A 24,054-nucleotide genomic window follows, 5' to 3' on the forward strand; every position below is an offset into this window, starting at 1 on the left:
ATGGATCAAATTCTGCAAAATTAAACTGGATTTTAACATTTTGCAGATTTCAGTTAGAATTTAAAATAAAATAAGCAAAAGAATTCACCTGTAATGACCATATAATAATAATAATAATAATAACAATAATAATGACGATTTAATATAGCGCCGGTATCCGCCTTTCGACGCTCAATGGCGCTTGACACAACAAGTTCAAAAGATCTAAGAAAAATAAAACAACATGGTGACACAGTTCATAAGAAAAAGAGTGAAATACTAAAAAGAGTCACTCTTTGAATGCCTCATTGTATAGATGGGTCTTAAGTCCAGATTTGAAAGTTGCGATATTGTCACATGTTCTTAGTGCTACAGGCAGTGTGTTCCATAGTTTAGGTGCACCAACTTCGAAGGATCTATTTCCACAAAGGGAACTGGAATTGAGATAGGAGTGTCATTGATCAGGGGAATGTGCATTTTAAATGGAATAGCTTGATTTCAATTGCCATAGCAATAGAAGTAGACTTGCACATTATGATAATACCAATGCACCATATACAGCCATAGACTAAAGAAAAACGGACCATTCACCAACAGACAAAGTCCCTGTGCTTTGTATGCAATGAGAATTCTTGCATTCATGAGGGCCTTTGCCAGTTGGTGAATGGTCTGTAGATTATTGGTCTGTAGTTTATTAGTTTATGTATACATCACAAATCAGTCTCATACACAAACCTACCTCTAGATAGGCTCTCCTCTCTTGATTCTGCATAGCTGCATCAATAAACTGTAGCAGAGATTCATCATCACCGCCTTCTAGAAGTTGCTTCAATTTGCCTCTCATCATAGCAGGGAGATAATGTTCCTACATATCAAATGAGTCATAATAGTTATCATTTAGTAGACATGAGTACTTTAATCCCATTGGTCAATAAAAAGAATAGTTTGCACTATGTAGGACATTTTGTTACCATGGAAACACAGAAATATAGCTGACAATCAGGAGGAGTGAATGGGTATGTATACTGACCCATTTTGTTATGTTACAGGTAACATCAATAGGGCAAACTAACAAAATGTCCTACATAATGCAAACTATTCTTTTTTTAATATGGTAATAACAAGACAAACATTTTGAGAGCTTTTACATCCAAATCAGGGGAAATTTTTTTTTTGACCCATGTGAATCCTATATTACTGAATTATTGAATTTTGATCCCTGTGTAAACTTTGACCATGGATATCTCAAATAATTTGTCAAGATGCTCAATGGGAACCTGATTCTTATTCTATATTCCTTAAAATTGTAAGTCATACCGCAAGTCCTCAATTACACTCAAATTAAGTTCTACCCGACTACATAAAATGGAACAGCATTAAAAGAAAAAATACCAACCTGATAATACGGATCTGACCATATCTTCTCCAAGTCAGGTGGGTCTTGCTCATCAATATTCAATATGGCATAATCTTCTAGATCTTTCCACTGGGTTAACTGCTCACAACACTGAAATAAAATAAATGAGTCAGAAAGAGTTTTATGGAATGGATGGGGTAAAATCTTCAACAATTTCATTTGTCACTAATGATGTTGGTAACAGCACTTTTGACCCCATATTGTTAGTTCAGGATTCCCACAGACTTGCAATTTCAAGACTTTTTCATAATTTTTCTAGCCTTACTATACTTGGAATTTCAATTGAATGAACACAGCTTTCAACAGCTGTACACGATCCAACCGCAATCGTATATCGCAAATTTCAAATTACAACACAAACGCACAACCTTGGATACAAGGCTAACCAATCACGAGTGTGTTGGCATGGTTGGATTCACTTCCGTGTTGCGCACCCACAGTCACACATGCTGGCCTACATCACGCAGTGTATGTAAAAAAATTGTCACATTATGTCAGGCTGTGTTCATTCAATTGAAATTTCCATTGTAGATGGTTCCCAGTTACCATGTCTTCCAAAACTATCATCCCAAAAGCAAACCTGCCTAGACAGCACAGTTCTCAGGTGATATATTGGTTTTTAGAGGCTTATAGTAAAAGGGATCTGTCTGGTAGGGCTATAATTTTCTAATGACCAAATCACAACATTTTCTATTTCTCACTTACACTCATTTTCAAGAAGTTTGACTTCTAATCTACTCTTTCGAATAGAATGCTGCATCATTCCTCTCACTGTTAACATTTATTTCTGGAATTTTCATGACTACAATCAAAGTTGTAACTTTTCTATGACTCATGCCAAAGACCAATGATTTTCGCAGCATGGAATCCTGTGGTGCTCTGTAAAATTTGCCTTTCTCCACAAAAACTTGATTTAGTCTGTACAATTTGATAGTTTTGACACAATTTATTTATTTCATTCTAAATGTCAGCAAAATATGTGGTTAACAACACATTTTACAGGGTTTATTATAACATATGATATCCAGAAGCGGAGTTATGGTTGCTTGAATTTGGCATTTTATGCACATACCGTAAAAACCAGATAGTTAGCAAATGTGCTTACTATCGAGCGCTACTGAAAACATGAAATTGCACCAAAGTCCGGTGTTTTATCGACTGAGCTAATGGGGTTGAGACACAAATTTGCAGGTTTACTTGTTTGTATATAACTATGTGTATTGATGATTTGCTCAAAACCCTTTACACTTTTGTAGATGGGGCTTTTTGTGTTTGCATGTTTTAAAAGTGCTCGATAGTAAGCCCATATGCTAACTATTAAGTTTTTACGGTATGAATACAAATTTCATGCACATTTTGCACTGCAACTCAAAATCAAATTTGCAGACTTTACGAGAAGTTTGTGGTGGAGACTTATCTCTTACATGCAGCCTTGATTCATCCCATAGATCTTCCTCTACTTGTTGTACATTGCCTTCTCCCCAGTCAGTCTCAATAGCCTGTAAGTGGAAAGAAAATGTAAGATTTCAAGAAACTATTAATTATACGCATGGGCATATGCAGTATGTATAGGATTGTGGGTGAGCATGGGGTAGGAGGGGGCTATGTCTAAATGTCATGCAAAGTGGACCTATTTTTAAAGGGATTTGGGGGTATTCTTGCCACTAAGCACCCCAGGGTCTAAGGTTTCTAACCAGGGGGTGTCAGACTGACTGCCTCAGACAACAAAATACAAGTGAGATAGACTATTCAAGTTGAAATCCATACACTCCTTATGGTAGACAGGACTTTAATGTCCCAAGCAGGGAATGTGAATTCCAAATTAAGTAAGATAACCTGAAGTCTACACCCCCAGTGTGGGAGAATAGGGTATGGTCAGGGCTTACATAGGGAGTGAGTAGATGAGAATGGTCCAAGTTTATTAGGGTGTAAAGGATGAAAATTAAGGTTAAAATTTCAGCCTTTCTTTGATCCTGTTCAACACCAATAGACCATTTCGTTAATTCCCAAAAGCATTTTTAGAATTTAACCCAAAATACATTGCACTGATCATGTTGGTGTGTAAATTGTTACTTTGTAGTTATTTCATAGTTAGTTCAATATGTGTTACCCAAAAAGTGAATTGCTTCTCAATAGCAGGGTGGTTCTTATCTCACACAAAGTCTTACCTCTGTGTATTTCTCCAGTGCTTTCTTGAAATCACCCCTAGCTTCTGCTTCTAGTGATACTTTAGTGATCTCCCGTGTACCAATACGACCTCCAAAGATGCCTTGAAGAACATCAAACTCTCCCAATGCCTTGTATAACCTGACAACAAAACCATAGAATACAAAATATGACATGAGTTTATCAAAAGTCAGGTGGAGACCCTTAGCTCCCCGTGACAAAAAGGTACACTTTTATGGGTGGAAATTTAGCAACATACCCAAGAAGGTCCAAATTAAAAGAACTATTTACAAAGTGACTACTTCTTCAACTGCTCAAAATAGCCCAAGACAGGTTAGTTTTTAGGATAAGTCCACATTTTGCAATTAAAATGGTTTTTTTAAATGAATTGCAAAATACAAGTTCATTAATTATTAAATTATTAATGAGCTACTTTGCAAAAAAAATTACATAATGAGTTAAGAATTTCTTTTTCTAGAAGTTTAAAGTCCAAGCTTCCAATGATATGTCACTTACTATAGTTTGTTCGGCTTATATAAGGCAGAAAAAATAAAGACTCAGAACACCGTGTATTGATATAGAATGGTGTGCATGCTATTAGAGTACCACATATGAAGCAGCGGGGCAGCAGTGTACCTCTGGGTGGCAGCAATAGGAATCGGATAGGTTTATATGGCTCCTCCACACCTCTCAAAATACCACTTTTTGTGGTCATAGAATAGGGTTAAGGAGCAAGTAACATCTTATAAAAAGTGTATTGCTGCTTTTTCTTCTTATTCCTCTTTTTTCATGACATGTAAAGTTTTGTAAAGTGATACAGTTAAAATGAACTTATGCAGCAACATGCTGAAGTGGTTCGCTCAATTAAACATGGTACAAAATAAAACTTCCTTAGTTTTTGATGTGCAATAAAAGGGAGTGATATGCTGCAAATTTCATGAAATTAAAGCTCATTCACCTTCCATTTGATTCAATATGAATTTATGATTCTCATTTTCTGAGAGGGCATGTAAAGTGTTGACATTTATCTATTAATGTTAGCGTTGTTTGAGCATGAAACAATAGAATTATAATGGTACAAGCTTTGAAGGGTACATGATGATTTATCATTTTGTAACATTATAACTTCTTTTCATCTTGTAAGTGTGATTCAAGATTGTTCTCAAATTATTAGAGTACTTGCAATATGCTTTTACGAGACAGTTTATTAAATTTGGGCATTCAAGGGAATGAAGGAGTAAACATTCCCACCCATGCACACACACACACCCCTGTCTGTAAATGCCATCAAACGAGGACCTTGACTTTTAACTTTCCTCTCTTTTGCTAAATCCTATCTAACTGAGGATGCACACATCAGCAATTAATCAACATACCGTGGACCTCATTTACACACGTTGCGGGGGATTGGATACTTACAACCGTCTGTGGACCTGTCCATAACCTCTCAACAGAGGACCCATTTTAAATGTGTTGTTATGCTATTTGAGATCTCCTGGTAAGGTCAGTTCAACTCGGTTAGGTGTGCGTCCTCGGTTAGCTGTGCGTCTTCGTTTGTGTAGGGTGTGTTCTGGTACGGGTCCTCATTTTGCCGGCATTTACAAACACACCCCCACCCCCCGCCTACCCTCAATACACACCACACACATGAAAATGTAATATATATGGACCATAGTCAGAAGCTGTTCAAAAATATTTGGAAAGGATCAAGCGAAGTGCGCACGCCTAGTGCTTAACCAGGGCACAATATTTTTGGCAAATGCAAGGGATCAGGGAAAGGCTACGAGGTATCATCACACCAAAATTTGATGAAATGAAATGAAATTTGATGAAATTTAATGAAATGAAATGAAATTTGATGAAATGAAATGAAATTTGATGAAATGAAATGAAATTTGATGAAATGAAATGAAATTTGATGAAATGAAATGAAATTTGATGAAATGAAATGAAATTTGATGAAATGAAATGAAATTTGATGAAATGAAATGAAATTTGATGAAATGAAATGAAATTTGATGAAATGAAATGAAATTTGATGAAATTTGATGAAATTTGATGAAATTTGATGAAATTTGATGAAATGAAATGAAATTTGATGAAATTTGATGAAATGAAATGAAATTTGATGAAAATGAAATGAAATTTGATGAAATGAAATATGATGAAATGAAATATGATGAAATTTGATGAAATGAAATTTGATGAAATGAAATTTGATGAAATGAAATGAAATTTGATGAAATGAAATGAAATGAAATGAAATGAAATGAAATGAAATGAAATGAAATGAAATGAAATGAAATGAAATATCATCATCCAATTCCATAAATGTAAAACAAATAATTTGCTGGTGACAAAAATCTGGAAAAGGTGCAAGTGAAGAAAGCACACAAAGTGCTTGCTTGGGGCACAATCAGGAACAAAAATGGAAATCCACACAAAAACCCAAAAAAACTGACATCCCTGACCACATTTTTTGTACCTTGCTAGTTCAATCCATGTACTAATCTCTTCTGTTGGTTCATTGGTGGCCATGCGTGCTCTCTTAGGAGCTTTCTCATCTTCCCATGTCTTTTGTATTAGATTCTCCTCCAGAAGTCGAACACCTGCCACAAAAGAATTACAAAAGTATTTGCAAAAGAGCCAAGTTATGACATGATAGAGATACAGCTATACAATTTTGAATCATTACGCTAAATATGACAAACTATGTCATACTTGTTTTTAAATGGACTTTCAGTGATTTTGAGTAAAATAATTTTGATATGTAACATGGATCACATTTCACTATCACAGAAAAAGTATAGTCTGTCTCGTCTGAAGTTGAGTGCAACAGAGGCAGATTTGAAACATGCTAACTAACACAATCCTGTGGGTGTATACACATGTGTAGAAAGATGATTTGTCCATATGCTGGTAATGCAACCACATAAACACGCCAATTTGAATCTGCTACTGCAAAATCCAATTATGGCATTACTCTTCACTAAAGACAAAACACACTATTAGACCCATTCCATGTCAACTCCAGGGATGTGCACCGCAGCACCTCTTCATTTTTGTTCTTTTTCTGTGGTGGTAGATATTGATGAGAAAGTAAAATTCGAAAATTTGAGCTTCATACTCCATTTCGTTTTCCCGTGGCATCAATTTGAAATTTAGGGGTCAGCGTAAAAAATGTGTCGCAACACGAAAAACAACGTTTGGAAGTCCATAAATGTATAAAGGGAACCATTTACAACTTTGAAAAGTATGTATTCTGGGGTACTTATTTGTGTAGAATTCAAATCTGGCATCAGAAAACTTGTAACTTCTTTACTTTTACTGTCCATTTTTTTGCCAGTCAGAGCCCTTTGGTAGGACATTACTCTTATCCAATATTGAGCCTATTAGAATACTTTTAGCTGAGATATTACCCATGCAAAACCCCAATTGTACATTTTTTGTACATTTTGACCCCCCTGAAAACCAATGTCAGACATTTTGCCCCACCATCAACTTCAGGTATGTTGAAGCTATGTCCTTGGACAACATTTCTGAGAGATATTGGCTTTGGGACTCGATGGCTTCAACACATCAGTAAGGTTTGCATTCTCCATAGAGTTGTACACATTTTTGATTTTGCATGTATAATGACTTAGGCAAAAAAAAAAAATTGTTGTGTTGCCCTCAAGTGGAAAAATGGGAAATTTGGGTAGGACGGTCGGATTATTATTTTTTTCTTCTTTTAAACCTTCAGTTTTTAAAAATCCCCTGAAATATTAAATAATGCTTGTTCAATTAGGGGACATTTGTCAATTTTGACTTCTGGATACCTGTTAGACAACAATTAAAAACTAGTCTTACAATAAAATATTAATTTTAAGTGAAAAACATTGAGTTTTTGAACAAATCTGTAAAAATCATCATTCAAAAAAAAAAAAAAAAAAAAAATTTCAGGATTTAGGGTAGGACGGTTGAGGGCAACACAACAATATTTTTTTTTGGCCTTATGTGTAACTCTATGGAGAATGCAAACCTTACTGATGTGTTGAAGCCATCGAGTCCCAAAGCCAATATCTCTCAGAAATGTTGTCCAAGGACATATTTTCAACATACCTGAAGTTGATGGTGGATCAAAATGCCTGACATTGGTTTTCAGGGGGGTCAAAATGTACAAAAAATGTACAATTGGGGTTTTGCATGGGTAATGTCCTACCAAAGGGCTCTGACTAGCAAAAAAATGGACAATAAAATTATTTTTACTTTTGGAGTTTTGACCCCCCAAAGTTGGTCCCGGATGGACGAAGTTGCATTTTGAGGGCCCTATATCTTTTAACGTAAAGGAGTTACAAGTTTTCTGATGCCAGATTTGAATTCTACACAAATAAGTACCCCAGAATACATACTTTTCGAAGTTGTAAATGGTTCCCTTTATACATTCATGGACCTCCAAACATCGTCTTTAGCGTTGCGACACATTTTTACGCTGACCCTCTAAATTTCAAATTGATGCCACGGGAAAGCGAAATGGAGTATGAAGCTCAAATTTTGGGATTTTACTTTCTCATCAATATCTACCACCACACAGAAAAAGAAAAAATTGAAGAGGTGCACATCCCTGGAGTTGACATGGAATGGCCTATAGTCTAACTTCTTTGGTTATCATGAACTCAAACTGCTCAGCATTCAAATCACAAGAAGCTAAAAACATACATCTATAAAACTACAAACCTAGAAGTAGCTGTTGACTGGTCAAGCTTGCTGTACTGATGGAGGAGGGTTCAAGGGTCAACTGCTTGCTTTGATGATAGCTTACTTCCTGTGTTTAAGTAATATGAGAAAAGTGTCACACATATTGGACCAAATTGACACATATTAAAGTAAGTTTGCTAAATGGTGAGTGAATATGGCAGGTGAATTCCAGTCATTACAACAAGTTGCAGGACATCATGATCCATCTTAAACATTAAAAAGTCAATAACATTTGTGGCCATCCAACAGATACAGAGGTGTAAGTGAGGTAACAATCCACTCCCTGAAAAACATGCGAGCCAAAGGCGAGCACCTCGCCAAATTTCCGGAAGTGCAGGGTATCACCCCCCTTGGCTCTTTTTATGGAAATGTAAAAAAAATATTAATATTTTTTTTTGGCCACATTCGGAAGACTTACACCTCTGCAGATATGAGCCCAGAAGTTGGCAGAACAGTGCAAAATAAAAAAAACAAAAAAAAATTTCATACTTTGAGAAAAATTTAGATTTTCACAGATTTGCAATATTTCATACTTCTTTCCCTTTTACAGCCACAAAAGTACAAAAGTAAAAATGATTTAAAATTTACATTTTATGGCTTCAACAGAAATGTTGTAAGGAACATTTTTAAGACACATAACTTCATTTCTGGATATCGTACAAAACTGGTTGAAGTGTCATTTTGAAGCTTCAGGTATGATCATTCCAAATCTGTAAAAATCTCAAATGTACTTAGGGCCAACCGCTGGGCTCATTTGTGGTGAACGGTTACATTTTACCACATGGTAACACAGCTGTTAAATGGTGGATAGAACTACACTGATGATAACATCATAACAAAAAGATGATGTATACTTCATGTTATACCAAGGATTCTCGAGTACTAATATACTATAGGATAAGCCACTCGTTTGCGCAAATGAAGTCAGTCATACACTCAATGCACGATTATGCATGTGATGGCTTGCGCTGTGTAGGAGTGTATCACCTGTGGAAGAGATGATGCATGTTTACGTCATCGTTTAAAAAAATTTAATTGCGAAAACCGGCACGAACATTTGGTTGTTTTTTTTCCATTACTATCATATTGTGAAAAACCAAGTAGCTGAGAAGTTAGCTCAATATGCTAGGAAAATATTCTCTGCGATAACCCCATGACGAGACTGGCTAAATAAGCTGTATTTTTGCTGGAAAGGGTTCGAAAAATTGGCAGTCGATGTGAGCCATCTTGGAAAATTTAGGGTACCAAACTACCAAAACTGTCAATCAATTACTACGGTACCAAATTCGGTACCAAACTCCCTACCAACCGTCACACAAACTGCCGATGTGTCAATCAAACTACCGTAAAGTGACTTCACTTTTTATACAGGGATTGAATACGAGTGTCACAGCCCAGGTTATACCAGATACTATATCTTGCATCAATATTTCTTGTTCACTAATTGATTAAAAGTGTATCACATAATGTGTATGCCTAAGCTTATGATAAAGGCCTTGCATTTTCAATATTTTAACAAATCAATGAACAAAGACTACATTAATAAGTCCACTAAGTCCACTATCCCATGTTTCTGATTTCCCTGTGCGATATTGCAATGTGTTGTGATGCTAGGTATTATAATTTCAGTTGGATGCACCATTACAAAGCAAACAGTGGATGGATCCACAGTAACAATACTGTGTGAGGCCTTTGTTTCCCAAATGAGAACAATAGTCTGCATATTGTTAATCAGCATTGTTATGGTAAATAATAGGTTTTTGATGGTACAACTCATTGTTGCTAATGTCAAACTTGTCAAAGTAATTGTGATTGTATCTCACAAGTAAATGAGACACATGCGGTTGTGGACTTAACACGGTTTGGAAATAAGCTCTTCAAATATTGTCTGTTCCATGCGGTCTCGGAAAATATTAGGCCCACAGTCTCTAGTTCACATCGGGACCATTAGATTCCAACAGATCCTTCATGAGCAGTTAATATTTGTATACTTGATGTCTAATATAATTAATAGGATTTTACCTGGACACAGCTAATAAATGGAGGATAGAATTGTGTTGATGATGACATCATTACATTGAGATGCTGGTTGATATCTTTGACGAGTTTGGCTGCTTCCCTTTCAGTCTTTGTCTCCTCAATTTCAGCAAATATTCCGTTGAAGAGAGCTGTGAATAGCAGGCGGGCCAAAGACGCATCACGCTGTAGCAAAAGTATTTTAGATAATATTATATTTAGTGGTTTCATAAATGACATGGGCCATGATGTAGAGGACAAGAGATCACAATATATTCATAAATACATTACATATTTATGAGGCACCATACCAATAAACAGCTGGCCTTTGATATGTGTGTTTTATGCATCGATATTTTGTCAATGCACAGGTGGATACTTAACACTTACAAGCCCATATTTCTGTGTGTAGCTACACAGTAATGGCTGGTTAGGTTTCATTGTGGGTAGGTAGTTCAAACTATACACGCATCATGAACGTCCCAACTGATTCTCATAAATACTTCTCAGACATGCAATTTTTCCCTGCAATGCATTACCAACAAAGTTTCCACAACAATGTGGAACCCGAGTTACATTGGCACAAAATGGCATTACCATAATAAAAGTCGGAAATATAAAACTAGATCACATCTGATGATTCTGTCACAATCAAACTCCAGCACTAGTATAAGTATCATGTAACTAGGGCAGTGCTTTTCCTAGTTATGTGATTCTAACCAATCACATGCTGTGGGAAATATGATTGACAGGATTGTCAGACATGGATGTGAGTTTGGTTTTTTATAATGTAGGCCTATGAATTACCCAATCCCAGATAAGAATTGTATTACTGATTCATGCGCAGATGAGCATTGGGCAGACAGTCTCAAAAAGAAACAAAAACAAATGAAATAAACAACTTAGTTGTAACGGCATGCAAAGACTATGGTCAAAGTTCAGAGGTCATCTCACCTGTGCTAAAGCCTGAAGTGGTGCAATAAGATCAGCATACTTGATTTGAATATCAGGCAAATCACCTGACCTGTAGCGCCTATACATGGTTACCACGGCAAACCGCCTCTCACGTTGCTCCTTCAGAGATTCCTACAAAACAAAGTATTCAACACATTTATTAATCTTGCTATACTCTGTCCTGTCTCAGGTTGAGAGTAACGCCATGTTGGATTTCGCAGTGGCAGATTCAAATCATACATGCTACCCTAATTCCGTAGGGCATATACACACAGAGAGATTTGTCTGTATGTTGGCAGAGCAAACTGTGTAAATGCACCAATTTAAATCTGCCACTGCAAAATCCAACATGGCGTTACATCCCAACTTGACACAAGACAGACTATAACATGTGCAGATGAAGCATTTTTGTCACCTTGAGGCTGCGGCAACCAACTCATATGGATTTTCAACCTGATCTTGTCATTAGAAAATCATATTGTGTTAAATGTTAAAAAAGAAAAAAATTTGATTTATTAAAAACACATTAAACCATTTAGCATTAAGGGATATATCTTTATATGGGGTAGAACCCCAGGGTAGAATCCTAATCAGCCTACTATAGAAATAACCATCACAACAAGAATCGGCTGCCAGAATTTTCCTGTGGGTCAATTTCTGTGTATGTGTTTGTTTATTCCCAACAAACACAAAACAGGAAACCTTTGAATGTTGTATTATATAAAGAGCATTAACAATTTAGACAGTAAAAAACATTCTTGAAAACTTGATTATTCTAAACATAATGTTATTTAAGTGTAGACAATTGAAATGTTGTTGTAGTGTTTTTTCATATAGAACATTTTTCAAATGTTTTTATGACTTTCATATCACCCGACAGTTGAATGTTATCAAAAAGTTTTGAATAAAACCAAAACATGTTTATATCATGTTTATAATGTATTAAGAACATTTTTGCGTTTACTGGATTTATAGTAAAATTATTGTTGAGTTTGATGGAAATTCATATTGTGCGATTCCCTTTACCTCTATCATCTGTTTCTGTCGTACTGCCCGTTTCATGAAGAAAGCGCTACTAGCAGCCTGATCCTTGAGGAAGCGTTTCTTGAGACGCAATACATCCTTGTCCAAACGGCCACCTATATAAGAAACAATGGAAGAACAATAACAGAGTAAAATGTAGGCATGTATACTGATCATCTGACCAATTCATTAGCCAAGATAGCAACAGTCTAAGACTCTTACAAGATGGTTTCCATCTTATATTGTAGTTTCCATGGGAAATATTTTGGTGAAGGCTTGCTTATTTTTTGGGTGGCTTTCCCCAACCACGACAGCTTTCCATATCCTCCTGTCCTGCATCACCATTCCCAGGTCAGATGCTTCCAGTCCGGTGTCTTGCTTGAGTACATCTACATATGTAAGGGGTGGTCTACCAGGATTTCTCGTTCCATGTTTGGGTGCACAGTTTATCAGATTGGCGACAGATTCGCACCTACTCCTGAAGCAGTGCCCAGCGAAGCGTGTCCTCCTTTCTCTGATCTTCTCTGAGAGTCTTGGAAGGTCTCCATACAGTTCTTTGTTGCTTATGTGCTGCTTCCAATGGATATTGTACACTGCCCTAAGCATACAGGTGTAACAGCTGTCCAGCTCTTTAGATAGTTTGGGAGTTATGGTCCAGGCTTCACATCCATATGTTAACACAGACTCCACTGTTGCAATGAAGACCTGTAGTTTTAATTTCTTTGGTAGAGCAGACTTCCAGATCTTGCTTAGGCTGTTGCATGATCTCCAAGCTGCTGCTTTGCGTGTTTTGACATCATGCTCTGTGCTTGGCATCCATGATCCGAGATATTTGAAGTCTTTCACCTCATCTAGCTTTGTGCCATTATTTGTGCTGATGTTAACTTGCTGATTTGTGCTGATGTTAAAGGGACATAATTACTGTCAATTTTGAATGTTTTGATCAAAAAGAACTAAAAGCTGTTATGTGTATACCATTTGTGAATAAAGACACTTACCAGAACCAGAATCTGTTTCATCCTGTTGATCAGGTTTCAGTCTTTGCTGCCCAAACCCTGCTCCTACAACAGCCTGAGTTGGTATGGCCCTCTTGCTAACTTTCATAATTATGATGGACTAAGCATACTTACCAGAACCAGAATCTGTTTCATCCTGTTGATCAGGTCTCAGTCTTTGCTACCCAAACCCTGCTCCTACAACAGCCTGAGTTAGTATGGCCCTCTTGCTTACTTTCATAATTATGATCCAGCCTGAGTTGGTATGACCCTCTTGCTTACTTTCATAATTATGATGGACTAAGCATACTTACCAGAACCAGAATCTGTTTCATCCTGTTGATCAGGTCTCAGTCTTTGCTGCCCAAACCCTGCTCCTATAACAGCCTGAGTTGGTACGGCCCTCTTGCTAACTTTCATAATTATGATGGACTAAGCATACTTACCAGAACCAGAATCTGTTTCATCCTGTTGATCAGGTCTCAGTCTTTGCTGCCCAAACCCTGCTCCTACAACAGCCTGAGTTGGTATGACCCTCTTGCTTACTTTCATAATTATGATGGACTAAGCATACTTACCAGAACCAGAATCTGTTTCATCCTGTTGATCAGGTCTCAGTCTTTGCTGCCCAAACCCTGCTCCTACAACAGCCTGAGTTGGTATGGCCCTCTTGCTTACTTTCATAATTATGATGGACTAAGCATACTTACCAGAACCAGAATCTGTTTCATCCTGTTGATCAGGTCTCAGTCTTTGCTACCCAAACCCTGCTCCTACAACAGCCTGAGTTAGTATGGCCCTCTTGCTTACTTTCATAATTATGATCCAGCCTGAGTTGGTATGACCCTCTTGCTTACTTTCATAATTATGATGGACTAAGCATACTTACCAGAACCAGAATCTGTTTCATCCTGTTGATCAGGTCTCAGTCTTTGCTGCCCAAACCCTGCTCCTATAACAGCCTGAGTTGGTACGGCCCTCTTGCTAACTTTCATAATTATGATGGACTAAGCATACTTACCAGAACCAGAATCTGTTTCATCCTGTTGATCAGGTCTCAGTCTTTGCTGCCCAAACCCTGCTCCTACAACAGCCTGAGTTGGTATGACCCTCTTGCTTACTTTCATAATTATGATGGACTAAGCATACTTACCAGAACCAGAATCTGTTTCATCCTGTTGATCAGGTCTCAGTCTTTGCTGCCCAAACCCTGCTCCTACAACAGCCTGAGTTGGTATGGCCCTCTTGCTTACTTTGCTAGTTTTCTTACTGCTCGCTCCAATGGTGAATAAGAGTGATGATTGTTCTGTACCGAGGCTAGCAGAGTAGTCTGCAAACGTATCCTGGCTTCCTGTAAGCCAGTTGTAGGCATTCTTCCTACTTGCTATTGCATCTGTGAAAGAGATCAATACTTTCAATGAGATAACATAATTATTTACCAATTACTGCTACAAATAATAAACCATTCATTCCATTAAGCACTTTGTGTGCTAAAAGTAAGCCATTTTTGGTGGGTGCTTCTTCTTTTTGTCACTATTTACAATCATGAAATGCCAACATACTATTATGGCACCACCAATTGGCAAGGACCTTTTGTGAGTTTCTTGCACTTTTCTGTATTGATAGAATATGGCGAGTAGCAGCACATCTAGAAAGAAAATTAAAATGTTGGCATTTATACAGTGCTTTTCAAGTGCTTTACATTTATTCCGCTGTCATTAGAAACATGTCAATTGCCATACAAGGCATGTTCATACCTTTGGACAGCGCTCAATGGACAATATTCATAACAGTTCCCCATTTCACCCCTGGGTAAAGAGAGGCAAGTGATGTAAAGCACTTTGCCTAAGTGCACAACACACAGGCACCACTGGGGCTTGAACTCGCAACGCAGAGCCTGTACCGCTGTGCCACCATGCCCCAAAGAAAAATACAATATGTAGGCCAAAATGGCTAAAAATTTGCACTTGGACATGGACATTTGTAAATATGTTAAAAATTCACTTATAAATGCAATATAAATAAACTTTTTTAAGGGCTTTGGACATTTTTACACTAATTCAACAACCGTTCTTGATACTCGGGAAAGTATTAGCGTATTGGAAATTACTGGTTAATAAAGCGCAAAACATTTAAGGTGAAAAGTTGGTTATAAGCATATAATAATTCCTTACACAAAACTGTGACAAAGTTCACAGGCTATAATAAAGTACAGAGTTATTCCATAGTAAGCAATCACTGGCTCCCCTGCATTTGTTTGACTGTGACGTCAGACGTGAACTTTCTTTTTTCCATTTCTGTCTTTTATTATCATTATCAAAAATTATGCTGATCTGATCTCACTCACCTAGATCCTGGGTGGCTGTGAACTGTTGTACATCCTGCGTAGCTCTAACCTGTCCTGACAAGTTATCGGAGCCAGTTTGTGATTGGGAACCACCGCTTCCAGAGGATGATTGGCTGGCCTGGGTTTCAACAAACATGGGAGTGGAGATAGCCAGGTTTCGCTTCTTCCAGGAATGGTCTATAGTGATATCCTGTAAGGTCAATACAAATATTGGCAATCAAATAAAAATACTGTGATAAAACAAAAGTGTGACTTTGAAATCTAGAAATCACCAAATGTCAATGTTTTGATTAACCTGTAAAATGTTACAAAATATTAAAGTTTCAAGATTAATTATTATTGAGCTTAAAAGAAAATGAGATATTGCAGTAAAGAGATATATGAATTATGCTTCAAGAAGCTCAATCAGAATTCAACACACACATCCACACCTCACAGTTGCACACCTTTACCATGGGAAGATATCTTACACTTCCCACGATGCATTTCTTCCCTGTTGATTTGCTATTCAGTGCAACATGGGTCAAAAATACCTCGATTAACAAAGCTCATCCACATCTTGCAATTGAGGCATTTTTTTTATCACTAACGACCCATGTTGCACTGAAAAATCAGTACAGGGAAGAAATGCATTGTGGGAGTGTAAGATATTTTCTTCAGTCTCTACTCTTTATCACAGAAATTAATAGGACTATCGTAATTTGGTGCTGTGCCCATTGAAGACATTAAAGTCATTTTTTTAATTACCATGTAAGTATTGGAATAATAGGGTAATTTTCTTTCATGATAGAAAGGGCATCTTGATGATGGTGCACACAACTGCTATTTTATCATTTTGTTAAAAGCTACAAACTAAAAATTGAAATTTGTTGGGAAATCTGACATTATTACTTTCACTTCCATACTCTGTATATCCATCAGTGTCCTTTTTAAACACTTTTCTTGTTTGCAGACAAGTTGTATAGACTTTTTGTTGCCTAGGTATTCTACACACAAATAATTAGTATTGCTAAAAACTACTGAACTAGAAAAAGAGGTCACTCAATGTCATATCAGGCGATACTTTAAATAAAATTCATAAAAGAAGCACACATGTACAGTACACACTTGCTGATGAAATATTGATATACACGGTTACAAGCCTAATTCACATGCCCTATATGGGGAAGTAAAGTAAAGTATTGTTGATTAACGAGCTTTTTGACAGTGTGGCTCAACATTAGGTGTTGCAAAATTTTCATCATGTTGCAATTCACCAATGGCATTTTCAATAGCTGAATTCTAGTGGCTAAGTAAGAAATGCAGTGTGATTTTTTCAATACTGTTTCCATTCATAAGTGGTCTAATACCTACCCATACTTCAATCAGAGGTAAGCATTTAGAGAATAATAAATTAATATCAGATGGAAATATTTTTTCCAACTGTTAGCTCTTTCTTTAAAGATAGGCCTACATACCTGTTGAGACACAGCTTTTTTAGCTCTGTGTATTTTACATGTTACCGCTTCAATTCCAGAAATATGCAGCACATATTTATTGGGATTAAAAAAATATTATCATGTTTTGCCAAATTAAACATAACTAAATCCTAATCTTTTAATTATCACTAACGGGCAATGACAGTCACATTTTAATATGTTTGCAATTTGTGGGGAAATGAACCAAAAACATCACATGCAATTTTGCATGTTTTTGTACAATTGCAGTCACAAAATTGAAAGATTGTCGTTGACATTTTGTATACCGTGTAACTCATTTACCATTTCCAATCACCCTAGTGATGTGCGACCATTGACTTTTTTTGTTCCTTATGATTACAGGAAGAATTTGAGGTGTTGTATAACATAATTCGACCATGTTGATTTTTTTATTTAACTTAGCCACCATCTTGGATTTGACCTCCTTAACTCCAAAATTAGCAGCATGGTTCATTTGATTCAGTGGTCCATGTAGATTGCATATCAGTTCAAACAACAAAATAAATATGAACTTTACACCAAATGACGTAAGGCCCCAGATTATTTTAGGCTTTTTTGTACTTTTTAGCCTATATTTAACCATTGCCAAATCCCCTTTGCTCCTCTGACAATGACCTGGCTAACTCAAACATTGCTTGATAACTTTTTGAAAGTTTCTTACATTATTTCTTTCATTTACTAGAAAATGGCTGAAGAAATTAATTTAGACAATCTTGAGTTCCATGAGCAACTGGGAGAAGGGGCCTACGGAACCGTCAACCGTGTGACATTCAAGACGCCTTTCAAAGGGTACCACAAAGCTGCAGCAAAGAGCATACATTCAATAGGAATAGATGAGATTGACATTATGCGCAAACTAAACCATCCGCACATTGTTAAGCTATTGGCGTTTTATAAGAAAGGTCCCATCAACATGATCATCCTGGAGTACGCTCCAAACAGATCACTACATGACTATCTTGCCGACCACTCACAACCTCTGCCAATAGACCTGAAGCTCTCATGGATGAAACAGGCTGGTTTGGCCATTGAATACCTCCATGCTTCAAACTTCATACACAGGGACATAAAAGCCAGAAATTGCCTACTCTTTCAAGACAATGTCTTAAAGATATGCGATTTTGGTCTTGCGCGTGCAATCCACCATTCGCAATCCTCATCCAGCATCAAAGGCACCTACTGCTATATGGCACCAGAGATTCATGTAGGTAATGAAAGAGGTAGATCGGTTTATTCCAAACCAGCTGACATCTATGCCTACGGGATGCTGATGTTAGAGATCTTCATCAGGAAGCCACCGTTTGATGGTTTTGAATGGCAGATGGTAATCTTCAGGGTCGGAAGTGGAGAACAGCCTGACATCCCAGCCACCTGTCCTAAGGTACTAGCAGAGATAATGAGATGCTGCTGGAATGCTAACCCAAGAAGACGACCAACGATACAAGATATCCTACAAGGTATGTCTATATCAATATACATCTCTAAATACACATGCACGATGCATGTGGAAGAGAATAAAAGTATTGTTCTCTGTCATGCATAGATGATACCATTATTTAAAGTAGAACAAAGAAGTTAAAGATAGAGTTGTTCAGCACCAATAAACAATGGCATATTACATAGGCCCCTATACTATGCTTGAACCATATTTTGTACTTTGTTGATGATATGGCAGATGCATGACATGATAGAGGCTGAAAATGATTCCTTTAGTCTCATCCTTTACACTTTGAATGTATCAGTCCTGTTGTCACTCTGCAAATGAGATTGGTTATAGCAGTGTGTAATGAGCATTGCATCTACACAGAGGAGTACCGACTGGGAGGGCAGGGCCCCCTGACAAATACTGGGACAAAATTGACCAAACGTTGTAATGTCCTCTTTTCCTTTGTTCTGGTTTTAGGCTATAATCGTTCCCATTTTGGCCCAGGAACCAATGACATTTCCTTTAGTCTCATCCTTTAAACTTTGAGACAAATCCTTATAATTAATAACATTATTATGTGCAGGTCACCCCTTCAATACTACAGAGAATCAGGCAAGAGAATCAACAGCCAGACTCTTCCACAAGAGCCAGACTCTACCACAAGATCTACAAGAACCACAAGCAGCTGGAGAGCAAGGTATATAAAAGATTATAAAAAAAGATGCAGAAGATCTGGTTTCGATTACAGTAAGAAAAAAGGGAAAGGTCCAAACAATTTTACATTGGAGACACATCCTGCTTCTTTCTACCCATATGTCTGTGCTTATCTGTCTTCCATATGTCACTCTGTCTGTCTGACTGTCTTTCTTTTCCTCTATCAAGATATGACTTCTTTAAAAAGAAACAAGTCCATCAACTTAATTATAGTATGTCTTAATAAACGTTTGATTACCAGTTCTTAAAATGTTTCTCAAAATTAGTGATACTGTGTAATAAAATTAATAATGATGATCTTTGTTTGGGTTTGACAACCATGGATAACCCAAGAAGCCTCTTTTATAAAGCTCATTTCCGTTGGGGTCCATTTGAACACTGGGATGGGTTGGGAACAGTCAAGGGTTAACACTCTACTCTTTCATAACTGACTGTAAGATACATGTACAGGTATGGCTCTCTGTACATGGGACCAATGTCTTAACATCCCTTCCAAAGGACAGAGTATTTTATTTACCCATTTCTAAATGACCCAAAGGGGAGAGTGGAAGCCTGAATTTAATTTACAGATGTTGCTTATCAATTTCAGACTTTTTCCCCTCCAAGTCAATATCCCAGCAAATCCCCACCACCGGTCATTGAACCTGGTACCTCATGCGCCAAAGGCAAGTACCTTAACCATTAGGCCATGCTCTCTTAATAACCAAGTTTCCAATGATTGTTTCTTCTACATGCCAACAGAAACAGATACATGGAAAGTGGTAAAGACTATAACACCAACACATTATGGCAGATCCCTCAAAGCTCACACCATAGCATGCTGTCCCAATGAGGATGTAGTGGTTAGTTACTGGGACCCAGGACAGGTGTTCCTCTATGGTTCCGATGGGGAATGCAAGATGCAACTGACATCACCAGATGTAGAAGAAAAACAGATCGGCTATGTCATGGGTATCGCTGTATCACCACAAGGCTTCTTCATAGTCAGTCTTTACAGTAGGTTTGTTCAGGTATTCAACTTAGATGGCACGTATCATAGTAGCTTCTCTATCTTGGCAGCTGATGAGAATCCGAATACGCAGACTCACCCAAAATGTGTAGCGATAGATAGGGAGGGGCATGTATTGGTGGGTGATTGGCAGAGGAAAGTGATAACCATCCATACATGTCCTGATGGTAAACAAGTCAGGAGGGTAAGGTGTAGCAACTTTGAGGATCGCATGACAGTTAATAGTAAGAATCAGATCCTGTATAGCTGCAAGTCACCTAAGTCTGTGTATGATCAAGTAGTAGCAATAGATTACTCAGGCAATGAGGTGTTTACCTTAACACCAAGGGTAGATGAAGATATGACACCCAGCATAGATCAAGATATCAGTGATTGTAGAAGAGTAAGCATAGAAGGTATTGTATGTGATTCTCATGATGTTATTTACATTGTGATGCAAGTTTGCAAAGGTTATGGCACAATGTCAAACACAGGCCATCTCCATCAGTATACTCCTACAGGTGGATTCCTGAGATGCATTGATAGAGGTATTGATGATCCACATGATTTGACAATAGCTAGTAATCAATCACTGATATTACAAAACCATGAGTCAATACTAGTCTACAGTACAAAGTAAAGCGACAGATCATAAGATGTATTCAGATGTATTCAGGTGTATCCGGGAATGTGTCAATCTTGAAAGACACTCGGGAAGTTGGGGTAAAGATGTATAATCAAAGACAGGATCAAAAAGACTAGATTGCATCTGATTGTGGTGGTGGCATGCCTTATAATTTTGCACCTTCAAATACACAAACCGTCTCAAAAGTCAGGTCTTAGTAACAGGAAACTTTCTTTCCTGAAGGCGCCATGTCAACAATGCCAAGGTGCAAACCCAAATTTTAATGATTTTTATGATTTTTCCGAATAAGCAAATCACTAAATAGGCCTATAAGTAACACATTAGATGCTCGATACAACAAGAATTACAAATAGCATTGAAGTTAGCCCCACAACAATGTTGATAATCCTGCGCCCCATGCTGAATAAATGCATCATTATTATGCTTAGGTGCTTGAGTTAATATCTGGAATTTCCATCAAAATGTGCAAATAAGCTTATCGATATTCAGAAAACTGCAAATAGTAAAAAAGTAAACTATACAGCAGCAGAGATCCTCGTATACTATCACCCTGCCAAGTTTATTGGCTGTATAAAAGTAAGGTGATAGAGTAGATTAGAGGAATTTCATTAAAATTTGCAAATAAATAATATTTGTAAATATGTATATCATGCCGACTTTCAGGCAAAATATGCAAATATGCCCAATATTAGTTATAAATATGGATATAGCATGATACAAAACTATATATATAAAGTACCACAGGTCATCATAATCATGTAGAATTTTTTGTTATTTCAAAGATCCTAAAAATACATTTTTACAATTCTTATATATGCTTTCCTTCTTGGCAAATTGCTGAAGGATTAGGACATGAAGTGTAATATTTGTTTTTTATGACATAACTCTTTATCATTATGTATCCTGTATTGTTGGAAGATGAAATAAATTGAGACAGAGTTTTAAAATAAGTAGTTTCTATTAAATTCCTTTTTTTCTTCTTCTTCTTTTTTTAGCATTTTATGGAGGGAGCATATGTGAATCTTCTTCAATTAGGGTGCACTTTAACGGCTCGGTCATGAACCACCTTTGCACAGTATTTTTGTGGGACCTGATAGCACATCAGACACATGCACCACATTGCATTCTGAATACCAGGAATGTCCTTCTGAATGTTGATATTTTTTTTTGGAAATGTACGATACAATACAAATTGTATGGCAAATTATTAATGACATTTTTAACAGTCATCAAAGTAAACTTGATAAATCTAATGACATCTAAAATGTATGTATCTGGGAGGAAAAGCCGACCATCTCCAGTTTCGTTCTGTTTCTACTGTTTGGAGATCTGTAGATGTTTTTAATATTTTGTTGTTTTGTAAAGCGCTTTGAGGTCTTCGGACTGAAAGCGCTATATAAGTGGGTTTTTATTATTATTATCATATGATATGAAAAAATATGAAAAGATCTGTTGTATTGAAGATATACATAAAGTCTCCAAAAAGACCTAACAATTTTAGGTCTTTTGAACATGAAGTTTCCAAAAAAACCTAACAATTTTGGGTCTTTAGGGAAACTTCACATTATATCTCCAATATGACAGGTCAAAATTTTCATAGGATGGTCGACTTTTCATCCCAGCTACACACACTTTAAGTACATATATAACATTTGATATATAATGTCTACCTTGTTTACTTTGAGAACTGTAAAATGTAAAAAAAAATCAAATTTAAATAAGTTCCCATAAAATATGTATTATAATTTGGGAATTTCAAAAAATTAAAATTATTTGATATCAGAAAGCTTCAGAAGGACATTCCTCATATTCAGAATGCAATTTGGTGTGTCTGATGTGCTCTCAGGTCCCACAAAAATACTGTGCAAAGGTGGGTGACCGAGCCCCTATTAAAGCCAACAAAAACATTGTACTGACTCAAGTATAGTCCCACCCCTTTTTCAGATATTGGGGATGGGACTATACTTGAATCAAAAAGAAAAAAGTTGAAAGCAGTTTTTTGGCAGGTCCAAAGGAGGAAGCAGCAATTTTTGGCACATATGTTTTGGGCACCATTTCTATACAAGCCCTTAAAAGGGGTAGGAAAACATTTAGGAAGACATTCAAATTTTGAAATTTCCTGATCGCTGCACTATATGATAACACAAATTTTAAATTGTGTTATCAAATAATTATGCGAGTGCAGCGATTTTAAATTTGGGTTCCCAAAAATCTTGCATGTCGGGGGGCAAAAGGGTTTTTTACGTTGGAAGGGTGGCAAAGGTTTTTTTTGCACATTGAAAGGGGGAAAGATGTTTTCGCACAGCCAAAGGGGGGGGCAAATACTTTTGACAGCCCATTTTAATCATAATTCACCACCCCGGGGGTCCCCCGCCCGCGGTACAAACAAATATTGCACAACCCCTTACCTAAATAAAATATATAATTGTAGAGGACAGATATTCAGCAAAATAAAACAGTATGGATTTAAACCTTTTTGTCAGTTTTTCATACATGCAAAATGGGCTATTCCAGAAAATAAGTGCACATCTCCTATAGAGGAGTAACTTTTCAATCAAAGAAATGTCTGGATTTCCAGGTCTGCTTTCTGAAAACAACTGGAATTCCAGTTACAAATGTCACTTGAAAAAGCCTGGAAATCCAATTAAATGAAGGAAAAATCACAGAAATGTCCAAAATGAGCTCTTAAATTGAGGATTTCTGATTTTAAACTATTTTTTTGGTGGATTTTTTCACCTTTGGACACTTTAAAAGTCTGGATTTCCAACAGTCACGACTGGACAAAAAGTCCGGATATCCGGGGGTGTGCATCTATTTTCTGGAATAGCCCAATGTGTGTGTGGGCACAATAGCAGAGGCAATATAGAAATTGTACTACAGATGAACAAACTCTTTTTTTCGGAAAGGGGGTCCCAAATTTTCCAAAAGTTGGCGTCAATAAAATTTCGACCCCCATATTTCGGCAACATGATTTTATGACCCCACCACTACCGATACAACAGGCTTAAATTGTATTGAAAATGATCAGTTCTTTTGAATAAAATAAACACACTATCTGTGGTCATCTTGTGAATCCCTACATTTTGGTCATCAAAAATTGTATGACCTTCCCCCTCCCCCATTTTTTTTCCAAAAATGTATGACTGCCTCCCCCATATATTTGGGACC

General features: G+C 36.9%; 2 protein-coding genes across 2 annotated transcripts in view; one reads left to right on the forward strand and one right to left on the reverse strand.

Moving 5' to 3' along the window:
- Positions 1 to 24,054, reverse strand: part of LOC140163435 (DNA-dependent protein kinase catalytic subunit-like) — a 176,348-nt gene that overhangs the window by 86,219 nt on the left and 66,075 nt on the right. The window contains exons 41-54 of the mRNA XM_072186748.1: positions 15,635 to 15,824; positions 14,441 to 14,680; positions 14,177 to 14,275; positions 13,602 to 13,700; positions 13,291 to 13,389; positions 12,296 to 12,408; positions 11,270 to 11,401; positions 10,322 to 10,501; positions 8,279 to 8,366; positions 6,048 to 6,171; positions 3,565 to 3,703; positions 2,821 to 2,895; positions 1,376 to 1,486; positions 719 to 844 (exon numbers count right to left, since the gene is read on the reverse strand). Of these exons, the coding sequence (XP_072042849.1) occupies positions 719 to 844; positions 1,376 to 1,486; positions 2,821 to 2,895; positions 3,565 to 3,703; positions 6,048 to 6,171; positions 8,279 to 8,366; positions 10,322 to 10,501; positions 11,270 to 11,401; positions 12,296 to 12,408; positions 13,291 to 13,389; positions 13,602 to 13,700; positions 14,177 to 14,275; positions 14,441 to 14,680; positions 15,635 to 15,824 (1,815 nt within the window). The remainder of the gene's footprint in view (positions 1 to 718; positions 845 to 1,375; positions 1,487 to 2,820; positions 2,896 to 3,564; positions 3,704 to 6,047; positions 6,172 to 8,278; positions 8,367 to 10,321; positions 10,502 to 11,269; positions 11,402 to 12,295; positions 12,409 to 13,290; positions 13,390 to 13,601; positions 13,701 to 14,176; positions 14,276 to 14,440; positions 14,681 to 15,634; positions 15,825 to 24,054) is intronic.
- Positions 16,800 to 20,918, forward strand: LOC140164287 (uncharacterized). The gene is made up of 4 exons (XM_072187558.1): positions 16,800 to 17,004; positions 17,795 to 18,569; positions 19,122 to 19,235; positions 19,994 to 20,918. The coding sequence occupies exons 2-4, from the start codon at positions 17,798 to 17,800 to the stop codon at positions 20,878 to 20,880; spliced, it is 1,773 nt and encodes a 590-aa protein (XP_072043659.1). The 5' UTR covers positions 16,800 to 17,004; positions 17,795 to 17,797; the 3' UTR covers positions 20,881 to 20,918.

This window comes from Amphiura filiformis, chromosome 11 (assembly GCF_039555335.1).
Source record: "Amphiura filiformis chromosome 11, Afil_fr2py, whole genome shotgun sequence".
Taxonomy (NCBI): domain Eukaryota; kingdom Metazoa; phylum Echinodermata; class Ophiuroidea; order Amphilepidida; family Amphiuridae; genus Amphiura; species Amphiura filiformis.